The sequence below is a fragment of the Magallana gigas genome, chromosome 2 (genome assembly GCF_963853765.1).
Source record: "Magallana gigas chromosome 2, xbMagGiga1.1, whole genome shotgun sequence".
Lineage (NCBI taxonomy): Eukaryota > Metazoa > Mollusca > Bivalvia > Ostreida > Ostreidae > Magallana > Magallana gigas.
Genome location: NC_088854.1, coordinates 10,702,359 through 10,714,412, shown reverse-complemented (window position 1 = coordinate 10,714,412; position 12,054 = coordinate 10,702,359). Strand labels below are relative to the sequence as shown.

The following is a 12,054-nucleotide window of genomic DNA, read 5'->3' as shown; positions in this document are numbered from 1 at the left end:
AAATGTGCAATCAGTAATTTATCATAAAATCACAAAATTTCACAGCATTTGGCTGTACTCTGTAAAAACTTTATTTTCCGACAAAAACTTTATTTTCCGACAAATTAACCACCCTCTGAGAAAAAAACGCCAAAATATTGAAATAAATTAATACTAGTAAATACTAAAAAATATTATGTAAATCATAGATTTTCTTTTAAAAAAACTAAATATTGGTAAATAAAATGAAATTTTAAAGTATGTTGATTTGTTTGACTATACGTATATACATGGTATATCATTTAAAATCTTCAAGAAATATGTCAAGAAAAAACAGCATTTTTCAATTTGCATTTCCAATTAGCTTTTTTATATGTTAAATTAGTTATACAGTTGATTTATATATTAAATCAGATAAATATAATGTTTCTTGTTGCACCAATATAAGAATTTAAATACGCCCCTGCTAACAATTTATTCACTTTGGAAATCGATTACGTTTTGCCACTTTTGGAACTCCCGCCATGAATGAGGACATGCGCAACACACGACACTATTATTTTGCGATTCATGGTGTGGAAACGATCTATGGCGGGAAGGTCCTTCACCTAAATGGCATATTTTCTGAAATACAGTTTAATTCGTTAAATATAACAGCATTGAAAAGTGCCAGAACATCTACACATTCCATGTAAGTATACTTTATTTCATTATTTTATTCAAGTGCAACACCATCGCATGACAAAAAAAAGCACTTTCGGTATGCCACATGCAAGCAAGGACGAGGGTACAAAGTTTGCTATGGTGACGCCTCCCTATTACATTGTAAATCGCTGGGGTGAAAGCTGTATCAGAAAAACGTTATTTAGACATTTTGGTCCATTACTTGACGGTTATTTGTTTTCTTTGTCTGGGATTTTGCTCGTGACCCTCACGCGAATTTGCACTGATGACGTCTTTGGTACAGATTATTTTCAAAAGCTAGGACTTACAAAGATAGAGTAAGAAGTGTTACATGGTAAACATTGTGTACAATTAAAAATTGCACTTATTATGCTATGTATGTTTAAACGCCATTTGCATTATTTTTATAGTGCGTCGTGCATATATTAAATTAGTACATGCACATCCGTCGACCATTTCCATGACTTCGCTTGTTCGCTTGATTTTGCAAACAGATTGGGTCGTTTCAAATACTGTAGCAGATTCATGTACATTAATATTTTAGTTTTATGTTTTATCAGACATGACTGAGTAATTATGTAAATGATGTATCGCATAAAACAAAATCCCCCGTTTTTAGAATGAAGGTCAAGGTCACTGTGTAAGCCGGAGTGACTTTATCAGACATGATATGCATGGATGAATATTTGTAAACTGGTTCAGGATATAGGGATTCAGTGCCACTTGATAAGCAACAGGAAATACTCTTTCCTGTCAGGAAGGATGTTAATTGTGGCTGCATAGGATGTTCACGCTGATAAATTAATGTGATGATTAGTGTTGCACATGGTCACTCTTGAGTTGGGTATGAAGCGTAAATAAAAAAGCACATTCACAGAAGGTAAGTATATTGCCTGCTCTACAATTATTAAACAATAAAAGGAGAGACTACAACTCTTCAATATTGTGTTTATATTTATGCTGAACATGAGCTGTAAAATGACATATGCAATACCACTGTCTGGCCTAAGACTGATTCTCACCTGGTACCATTTCTCGCCAGTGGATTGTTACATATTTTTCATGTATAATTTTATGTGTCGATAAAATGATGTAAAACGCACTGAGAAGAAATGGTACTTGGCAAGAATTGGTCTTGGGCCAGTTTAGTTTTAGTATCTATGATATCAGACTTACCAGTGGTAATGGTATTGCTACATTACTGTTACATTTCGTTACAATTGGAACTGGAAAGGAGAGGAAAAAATATTACCAACCAGACTGGGACTCCTGAGTCTCTAGTTCTGACTGTCACATTCCACCCCCTTAAGATTGATCTTGGCTCTTGAAGATCACGGTAGGTTCTTTCCCCTGGCAGGAGTTAACCTGTCAGTTCCAGGGGAAAGTCAAAGCACCAATGGTAATGATAATGGTATCACTACATTATGCGTGAAAGACAATTGGACCTCATGGTAGATGTGCAGTATTTCTGATTTTGTCTTACTCGGTTAATTTGCCTACATTTTTTGTTTGTCTCTATTGCATGACTGTTTCATGGTAGAGTTGCATACATTAGGAATTTTATGGCTGTTTCATTGGCAATGTCATGTAAGATGTGATTCCCTACAGGAGAGATTGTACAGCCAATGTGGAGAAAAAAGCGGCACTATTGGATTTGAAGGGGATAGGGTCCAACAATCTAGCTGTCCTGTGTTTGAGTTATAAAACATTGACCCATACGTGGAAACAGACTCTGCTAATTTTGATTAGCAAAATGATTATAGAATTTCAATAAGAAAGGAAACTAAATGCAGAAGGTATTAATATATCTATCCCTTGTCCTTTTTACTAAGAGTGGTTTTTGTTGATGTTGATTAAGGAAACATAAAAGGCGAGTGTTTTTTGGCGAACCTTATATTTTGTGGTGACAGAAACAGACTAAACTTGAAGTATTAACAAAAGATATCTGATTTGTAGATACATGCTGAATTTTTACTTCCATGCTATATGTATTGGGTAAGGAAGTGGAATTTGTGTATTCAATCTACTTGATAAAAAAAATCGTGTGTCAACTTTGGTGATCAATCTGAATGTATAAAGTGTTGATGGTGCAAACTGCAATTACTGATTTTGTAATCTAATTATTCCTATGAAGTTTACAAATACCATTTTTTTCTAGAATTTTTTAAGCAGAATTTATTTAAAATTGAAAGAATTCAGATAACAATGGCAATAAACATGATCCATGAAATGTGTTTTGACAACAATTAATGAATATACTAATTATACACTTTCCTTGGTAAAATACAATCATTGCTGCAACAAATTTGATTATAAATTTTATAATTTTCCTTATTCAAATTAGCCAAAAAATTAAAAACTGTATTCAGACATAGCATTTGTTGGCAGCTTGCCCAATGGACAAGTAAATATTTTAGATGATGTTGAGCTCTGAGATTCTGTGGGGTAATACACTGTCTCAATGTCTTGTCTCACATAATGTGTCATCTTTATTCCTTTTAGATAAACAAGCCATGTCCTCACCAGAAATATCACCTGCAGCTTCTCCTGAGCAGTCCCGAGAGGTGTCGCCCATGCCAAACATCAGCCTGGATGGTGACGAGGAGCATACATGCAGAATTTGCGAGGAAAAGCTCAAACAACCCAAAATCTTAAACTGTCTTCATGTCTTCTGCCAGACTTGTCTGGAGAATGAAAATGAAGATGCAAAAGATGTCCTGTCTTGTTCCATTTGCAAACAAGACACAAAAATCCCACCCGGTGGAATCGCAGCTTTGCAACCAGAGTACGTCATTTCCGATCTTCTGGAGATTGCTGCCATAGAGGACAAGCAGATCCTCTGCAATAGCTGCAAAGCCAAGGAAAAGGCTGTAGCTAGGTGCAGGGACTGTATCAGTGGAAATTACCTCTGTGCCAATTGTGTCACTGCACATCAGTTCATGAGGTGCTTTGATAATCATGAGGTAATGAAAATGCTCAACGAAGTTGCTTTGAATATGTTTGGTTGTGGCACTCTTCTAATTAATAATTTTGACAATTTGCATTTTCATCAGGTTGTCTTGTTTGAGGATATGAAAGAAGGCGGACGTAATTTGGCTCACAAAGTCATCTTCTGTACCTACCATGCTACTGAACATGTCAAGTTCTACTGTAACACCTGTCGGGTGAGCATTGATTGTCATTTCCATCATTTTTTTGTGTTCTGTGCAACATTTTGTATTTTGAAGTCATTATGTATGGTATAAATGATGATCAAATAACAATTAATCATTATGATGCTATTGTAGGAGGCTATATGTGGTGAATGTATGAAAAGTCTGCACAAGCCACAAGACCATCAGTGTGAAAATATTAGCGAGACGGAGAAGAAGCTAAAGGATGAGTTGTCTATAATGCTGGAAGAAAGCAAGAAGAAGGTGGCTGTGTGTGATGAGGCTCACCAGAAGTTGGAGAGCAGCCTCAATGATCTGCAGATGCAAAGAGATAACGCCAAGGGACTGATTCAAGAAACATTCCAAAGCTACAAAGCTATGTTGGAGAAGAAAAAGGTATCTACTTTTTACATTTTACTTAGTAGTGTAGTGTAATTTGAAAAAAAAAAATATGAAAACATTGTAGTACAGAAATTTCTATCTAAGGCCTAAAAAGAAAGTTGTGTGTTTCGGGTAACACGACCTAACCTACAAAAATGGCCCGATACTACCATTTTTAGATGCCTGATTTCATCCGATTAAGAATTTTATCTTATTTCCAATAAAAAATACGTTTTTAAATATGAAACAAACAAACATTCTTAGGATTCAGGCAAAAAAATATGATAAAATAAAAAAAAATTCCTACCTACCTAACCTAATTTTTTCATCAGTGTTACCCTAAACACACTATTTTTTTTTTAGACCTAAACTAAACATGCATTGAGTTCAGTAAACATTTTTTCCCCTCATCTTGTAGGATGCAGTGCTTGAAGAGCTGGAAGAATTGCATTCAAAACAAGAACTTGCCATCATGGACCTCTTCCACAGCGTGGAGAAGACATCTGAAAAAATAGAAGATGGGTGCAAGTACACCGAGTTGCTGTTACAACATGGCACTGGTCTGCATTATGCACTAATGAGGAAAATGATAAGTGCCCAGCTGATGTTTCTCATCAACAATACACCTAGGCCAGATATCCACATCAATCTGGATTTCCACTCGGATACAGAAGCATTTCAAGAGGCCATCAACAAGACTTTTGGCTCCTTTGTCAAGGAAGAGCCTAAGGTATGGAAAGAAATGAAAGATATTATGAGATTGAATCATTTTCTTATTGTCTTTATTTTGTTTTTTAATACTTGAAATGAATTAAGTACTTTGTGAGAACACAGTTAAAAGAATGCATGGATCTGAAAGTATAAGGGACAATCCTTTCTAAGAAAAAAAAAAAATTTCTTCTGTTCAATAGTTTAAAATTATGTGAAAGCCTTTTATTTTGTAGCCACAGCTTGAAAGACCCTTGTCATCCCTGCATTCCTCTTTTGAGAATGAAGGTTTTAACTTGCCCAGTGGAGTGTTGAGTCCGGAGCCGAGTATGATGCGCCAGACCTCGACTCAAGCTCAAGATTTGATTCACAATCATTTTCGCACAATTACACCTGTCTCGATGAGAAGCAATACGCCAGGGCCAATTGGGTCTATTCCTGCATCTATGGCATCAGCAATTGCAAGTTATGATAAATCTGGTAATGCTCGTGTATGGTTGACTTGTTAAAATTTTAAGGAAAGTAATGATTATTAGTTTATTATTTATTAGCTTATTTGTGATGACTATACCTTAAATGATTGTTTTCTTTCCTCAGGGAGTCAAACCATGCATGACCACAGCACAAGCCTCTCCAGGAATTCCCACAGCCCTGCTATGTCTGACAGTGGAATTTCTGTTGATGCAGCGAGCAACAACAGTGGATCTAGTGCTTCAATGATGAATGTAGCAGCACTTGCCAAGCTTCAGTCAGGTACAATGATCTGTATCAGATTTTGAAATGCAATTTGCATTTTCAAAATTTTCAGATATACATGTATGTGTATTAAATCTATACTTGTGTATGTATGACATCAAATATGCTGCTTTATGAGATTACTCAACGTATGAAATAATTCTTTCACAGTTGGTCTTCCACAAACTCCTGTTGGGACAGCCCCTCCATCCATTTCACAGAGTGATACCAACTTCAATTCTCTGTTAAATCCCAGCACTCCCCAATCGGAGTCGCCCAACCTGGAGACCCTGGCCAGCCTGTTACAGCAGCCCCCCAGCTCTCTGACCGGGGGCATGGGCAGTGTGGGTAGCATTGGATCCATGAGTTCTATAGGAACCATTGGCAGTATGAATATGAACTCCACGAGCAAAGACATGGCAGATTGTAAGAACATTATTTACAACTAATTGTTCTCTTATCTGTTTTAAGCTTATGGTTTTCATGAAGTGTAAAACTGGGTCTTTGAATTTCAGCTGGATTCAATAGCACAAATGGAAACATGCCTTTTCCTCCTGTACGTCGTGGCAACAAAATGAGTGCGATGCAGATCAGGTATGTACATGAAATTTATTTGTGACTTTTCATTAGTAAGCCCATGAGCAGACTACTTAAGTTAGGATGAAACTTCAATTGCGCTTGCTTAAATTGGAACTCTGGGAAGGAATTAGACATTTGGTGGTAGAGAAATTCATATAAGTTATGAAAGAGGTCAGTTTCTAGATCAAACTGCGCATCGACTGTCCATGGGTATCGTTCGTAGTCGTCCTGAGACTGTACATATATACATCTTCCCAACTTTAGAGTCTGAGAATATATATATATTGATATATATATATATATATATTGGCAGTGGTTGACCATGAAATTCAGAGAGCAATCTTTGCAAAGTTACAACTTTAAGTAATAATTAGATGTGCAGACATAAACTGTATCTACACTGCTACATGCTTGTCTGCTCACCTACAGCCATAAAACTTAAAGGTGCAAACTTAATGTACAATGTATATTGTGATTGTTCTGGAAACTGTATATCTCATATTTTGATAGCTTTTATCCTTAGATTAATATTCCTCTGGCTGACTTCTTTAGCTTTTTAAAAAGCTAACCTTGTAAAGGATTATGCAGGGCATCAATAAGGGGGGGAAGAGGAGGCAATTTTTCACCACTTAATGAAAGTTATGTAAATGAAAACACTGAAGAGTGTTTAAAATTCTAGGTGATTTAGATGGGGGGGAAAAACTTACTATTTTTCAAAAGTTATAAGGAATGTTCATTTTGTTAGGAAAAAAAGGAAGGAAACATTAAAACATATAGATGCATCATGTATGGTCTCTATAACATATTGGCCACATAAAAAATGCAATAAGTAGAGATCTTGCATCAAATGTTAAAAATAGTTTGGATCAGGTTATGATAAGAAAATGCTATTATGGCAGTTAAAAGCAGTTTAAAGGTTGGCCTCTGCATTAAGACTGTTTAAACAAAACAACTCTTATTGTTAAAATAAAAAATGTTGGTATATTATTTGTCTTTTGTTTTTAGATGCAAATTTGGTCAGTTGGGTCCAGGAAAAGGACAGTTTAACTCTCCACATGGATTCTGCCTGGGCATTGATGAGGACATAGTTGTAGCTGATACAAATAATCACAGGGTCTGTTGTTTTGAGAAGACAGGAGAATTCAAGTATCAGTTTGGAATACCTGGTAAGTTTAGGTTAAATAGGATCAATTTAACTGTTTCAGGTAGTAAACAAACAAACACATTAGAATGTGCTCACAGAGGGCTGATTAAACATGAATATTTCAGGACGCGACGAGGGACAGTTGTGGTACCCCAGGAAAGTGGCAGTGATGAGACCCTCGGGCAAGTATGTGGTGTGTGACCGAGGCAACGAACGATCTCGAATGCAGATATTCACCTCGAAGGGAGTGTTTATTAGAAAGATTGCCATAAGATACATTGACATTGTTGCAGGACTGGCTCTGACAAGTCAAGGTGAGAAACCTTAGCCAAGAGTTCACTATTATGGGCCCCCTTACTTTGATATAATGTACACATTGAATATTATCTATGGTGCTCCTGATGTCCTCTTGCATAATACATATTTGAAACAAACCACTCTACAATCAACTATTGAAAATTGCCTGTTTTTAAAGTGCTCTTTGCTTATAAAGCTAAAACAATATTGTCAATTTTTCACCTCTTTTCACTTAGGCCAAAAAAAAAAATGTGTGTTTCCGGTTTCCAGACCGACCCTATTTTTTATAAGCCGACCCTAACACTTTTTATTCCAAATCCAGATTACCAACCGTAATTTGTTTAAACAATAGAGTATTTACAAATTAGAGTAAAAAAAACGCTTGTAACAATTCAATAGAAAACACCACTTATCAAAGCATTTTAAAGATTTCTAAGTGCAGATTGACAGCATGGATGAAAGTTATCCTTGGTTATTTTAGCTAAATCATCAATGCAATAAATAGTTTCATAGTGCAGTGATGTGTTATAAATTAATATAAAAATGTACAAGAAAAAAGCAGAGGCAAAGTTTTTTTTTTAATTTCTGGGTGTGGAGACTGCAGACATCGTAAGTCTTTGAATAGAATGATTTTAAAATGCTGCAGTTCAGTTGCAAATGAAATTTTTAAAATTAGTCTTAAACCATTAATTATGTATTCATTTTTTTTAAAATTATTGCAGGCCTCTCGATCCTCTATAATTGGGGCCGATATTCGGCCCCATTCCCAACGTGAAAAAGGCATCTTTTTTCCCAAAATTGAGTGTGTTTTTCCCAATTTGAGATTGCCTAATATTAATAATTTAACTTGAAATAAAATGTACTTATTCTAAATAGATATATCGTATATTCAGCAGTCATAAAAGCTCTGTGAAGATTTGCAACACTACCGCGTTGTAAACTGTTTCTTGTGATCGTTATGTAACTTAGCCAGAATTTCCTCAGAGAGAAACGGTGTAATTTTAAAAACGATGTTTATTACTTTTAATCCTGATTTAACAGTTAGTTGATAAGCTGTTAGTAGCTTATAATTCTGCAATAAATGTTAAAATTATTATAAAAATGTTTGTCTGAACAGATCCTCTACAAAACAGTAGTAAGTGGGTCGAAGGGTTGGACTAATACCCCAAACACACAGAAGTACAGAGACTGATTTTATAAATATTGTCATTAGGCTAACACAATCAAGAAACATTTATCTATTAAAGGTATAAATACAAATATAGATTAAATTTTACATTAATACAAATAAGATAATTTTTTTAAATTAAAAAAAAAACTGTTTCATTATTTTCTTTGCCATATGACATATAGCTAGTAATTACACAAAAACCTTTTGGGAAATTTTACATCTTCAGTAACAAACTTGTTTCACACACTGTGAATTAACTTTTTTCCTTCTCATTATTATACATACATGTTCCCAGTTTTAAAAATAATAAAAAAAAATTAACCTTTGAGAAATCCTATCAATATACCCTAGTTTTTGTTCTGGGGACTGTACATTAAGCAAGGAAAAAAATTCCCAATCTCTATCAAAACGTCGCATTTTTCCCAATCCATTGGCCCCGGCCCCAGTACCAAAAATGGGTGTTAGAGGCCTGTATTGAAAAGATTTAATTCTAAGACTCTCGTCTGATCAACCAGAATTTCCTCTGTTTCTGAATTCAACACAGTTACGATATTAACGTGTACTGTTATGTCAGTTGACCAGGAAAATAGAACTAATAACTAATATATAATATATTTGTGGTAATGAGTATTATACTCTGTTAATTTATAGTGGCTGTCCTATTTATATTTTCTATTTACATGAAAATAAAATCTTCGTATAAATTCCAAATTAACCTTAGATTTAAGAAAGCTTTAATTCTGTAACAGTTGTCACTATCCACGATTACTCCACCTGTATAATACATTTTCTTATTGTATAGAAAAATCATATGCTAGGAAAGGGGAAAACTTAAAAGCTCATTTTATATTTTAAAAAAAAAAAAAGAAAGCCGACCTACCTACCCTAATTTTAAATTTAATGAAATAGGAAACACATTTTTTTTTTGGTCTTATAAGACTTACATGAGAAGCTTGTTTAAAGCTATTTCTATTGTCACTTTGAATTGAGTTCATCTTCAATCCTCAGTATTATGTTTTTAAGGCGAGAGAAATTTAATTTTTAGTTTTACAGATTTTTTTGTAAAAAATTTGGGTCGGAGGAGGGAAAATAAAAAAAATAAAAAACTGGGGGCAAACTTTTATTAATCAAAATTACATATTATTTGCTTGAACTTATAATATTAAGTTTAATTTGTCCACTATCCATTGTGTACTTTGTGTTTGTTTTAAGATCATTGGTATTAACCTTACTAAACTTGTTCAGGATGACATATTTTCTTTGCTTTTCATAAAAACTTTTAAGCCAAACCATGCATGGCTGACCTCCATCTTAAATACTCCATGTTATAGAGACGCTTACACTTGATTTTAAAAGCTCCCTTTGTCAAACGTTTTGCAGATTTCAAATAAAATAAAGTAATTTTAAAACCAAGATCGGTCAAACTTGAAAATTCCGGAAAAATTTCCGAAGATACGAATTTTTTTTCATTATTTTTTTTTTTACAAAATCGGAAAAATTGGGTGGCGGATCCGTAAAACTAAAAATTAAATTTCTCTCGCCTAAGCAACATATTTACATCTGGTCCTATCAGTTTACTCTGCATACTTGTATATTTATTTAATTGCTTTTCGGGGAATTCTGTACTGGATTGTATTATATTTGGGTGACTGTTAAGGCCCATCTGGTTGTACGTAAGAGCAGTTATTATTGTGCATGATCTTATTTTATGCAAAACTAGAATTTCATTGTGTAATTTTGTAGGTTACATCGTGGCTGTCGACAGTGTATCCCCCACTGTGTTTATCATCAGTGAGGCAGGCGACCTGATTAAGTGGTTCGACTGCAGCGACTATATGAGGGAGCCGTCCGACATTGCTGTCAGTGGCAGGGAGTTTTTTGTGTGCGATTTCAAGGTAGCTAGTTCTTTATCCATGTAGTTTCGAATATATTTTCAGAAAATGGACAAGTTGCAGTATTTCTTTATTTTAGCTCACGGTTTTCAGGACTGAACTTTTCTTACAACTCTGTGTAATATAATCTAGAAAATGACACTGTACAAATGATTTAAGGTATCGATTTTTTTCTCAACAGTGCACTTGTTTTTTACTTCACCTTACACACACAAGTAGGAAGTACCTGTACGAGCTTGTCATATATTGCCTGGGGACAATACTAGGGCACTCTGTCATATAAAGAACTGAGCAACCTTCCTTGTACTCTGTTGACATATTCACTTGTATGATAAGAATGGAAGGAGATAAAAAATAGCAACATGTCAAATTGTCTTTAAAGAATCTCTTTCCAAATAGAATTTAACCACCAAAAGACCAATAAAAGCTCTTAATTATTTTACATGAAAATGAAAAAAATCTTTTGTAATTCTTGAATTTTATCTATAAAAATACACAGTAAATCAAGGTATTAATCTGGGGTTTATATTAGTGTTGATATCCTGTTATAAATGACTAACTATCCATGAAAAAAAATGTTGTCCCATACCTCTTTAAATATCCAGTTCATGCTTATCTACAGAAATATATAGATGTTTGCATGTGGTCATTATAAAAGTTGTTTGATCTGCAGGGCCATTGTGTGGTAGTGTTCAATGAGGAGGGTCATTTCTTGAGACGCATTGGCTGTGAGAACCTGACAAACTACCCCAATGGAATCGACATTAGCGATGCCGGTGATGTTCTGATTGGAGATAGTCATGGGAACAGATTCCACGTGGCAGTGTTCCAGAGAGATGGCTCACTCATTGGAGAGTTTGAGTGTCCCTATGTCAAAGTTAGTCGCTGCTGCGGACTGAAGATCACGTCGGAGGGCTATGTTGTCACTCTTGCCAAGAACAATCACCATGTTCTAGTTCTCAACACCTTGTACATCACTTAGATTTACATGCAATTTTACAGCGTGTAAATCCTTTTTCGGTTAATATGTTTACAAAACTTTGATTTATTTCTTTTCTAACGTTCCAATCCCAGATGCACTAGAAGCAAAATTTTGGAAAATCAAACCAGTTATTAATCCCCCCATCTCGCAAGTTTGGTGTAGGGGCGTGCTGTGGATTTTCTTTGTTGAATATTTAAGCCAATCATCCTGCTTAATAATACCTTCATATTTTGTGTATTTTCCAAAATATTTGCTGACTGGAGAACAAGTGCTAGGGATGTTTTACATGTATGTAGTTAGTTATACAGGATTTATTTGTCAGTTTTCTTTTGGGAAGTTACTATATTTTT

At 34.8% G+C, this 12,054-nt stretch overlaps 1 protein-coding gene across 5 annotated transcripts in view; it reads left to right on the top strand.

The window, feature by feature from the left end:
• Positions 1-513: 513 nt before the first annotated feature.
• Positions 514-12,054, top strand: part of LOC105327748 (B-box type zinc finger protein ncl-1) — a 16,259-nt gene continuing 4,718 nt past the window's right edge. Inside the window, exons 1-13 of one of the 5 annotated variants that reach the window (XM_066074980.1) lie at positions 514-670; positions 3,166-3,626; positions 3,717-3,827; positions 3,951-4,211; positions 4,615-4,926; positions 5,141-5,369; positions 5,502-5,657; positions 5,811-6,065; positions 6,155-6,233; positions 7,224-7,384; positions 7,488-7,676; positions 10,574-10,728; positions 11,396-12,054. The exon at positions 11,396-12,054 is cut by the window's right edge and continues 4,718 nt beyond it. In XM_066074980.1, the coding sequence (XP_065931052.1) occupies positions 3,177-3,626; positions 3,717-3,827; positions 3,951-4,211; positions 4,615-4,926; positions 5,141-5,369; positions 5,502-5,657; positions 5,811-6,065; positions 6,155-6,233; positions 7,224-7,384; positions 7,488-7,676; positions 10,574-10,728; positions 11,396-11,704 (2,667 nt within the window). In that variant the 5' untranslated portion in view covers positions 514-670; positions 3,166-3,176 and the 3' untranslated portion in view covers positions 11,705-12,054. Of the gene's footprint in view, positions 671-746; positions 998-1,331; positions 1,544-3,165; positions 3,627-3,716; positions 3,828-3,950; positions 4,212-4,614; positions 4,927-5,140; positions 5,385-5,501; positions 5,658-5,810; positions 6,066-6,154; positions 6,234-7,223; positions 7,385-7,487; positions 7,677-10,573; positions 10,729-11,395 lie in introns of those variants that run through there. The other 4 variants (XM_011428367.4, XM_011428362.4, XM_011428363.4 and 1 more) reach the window with 4 other exon arrangements.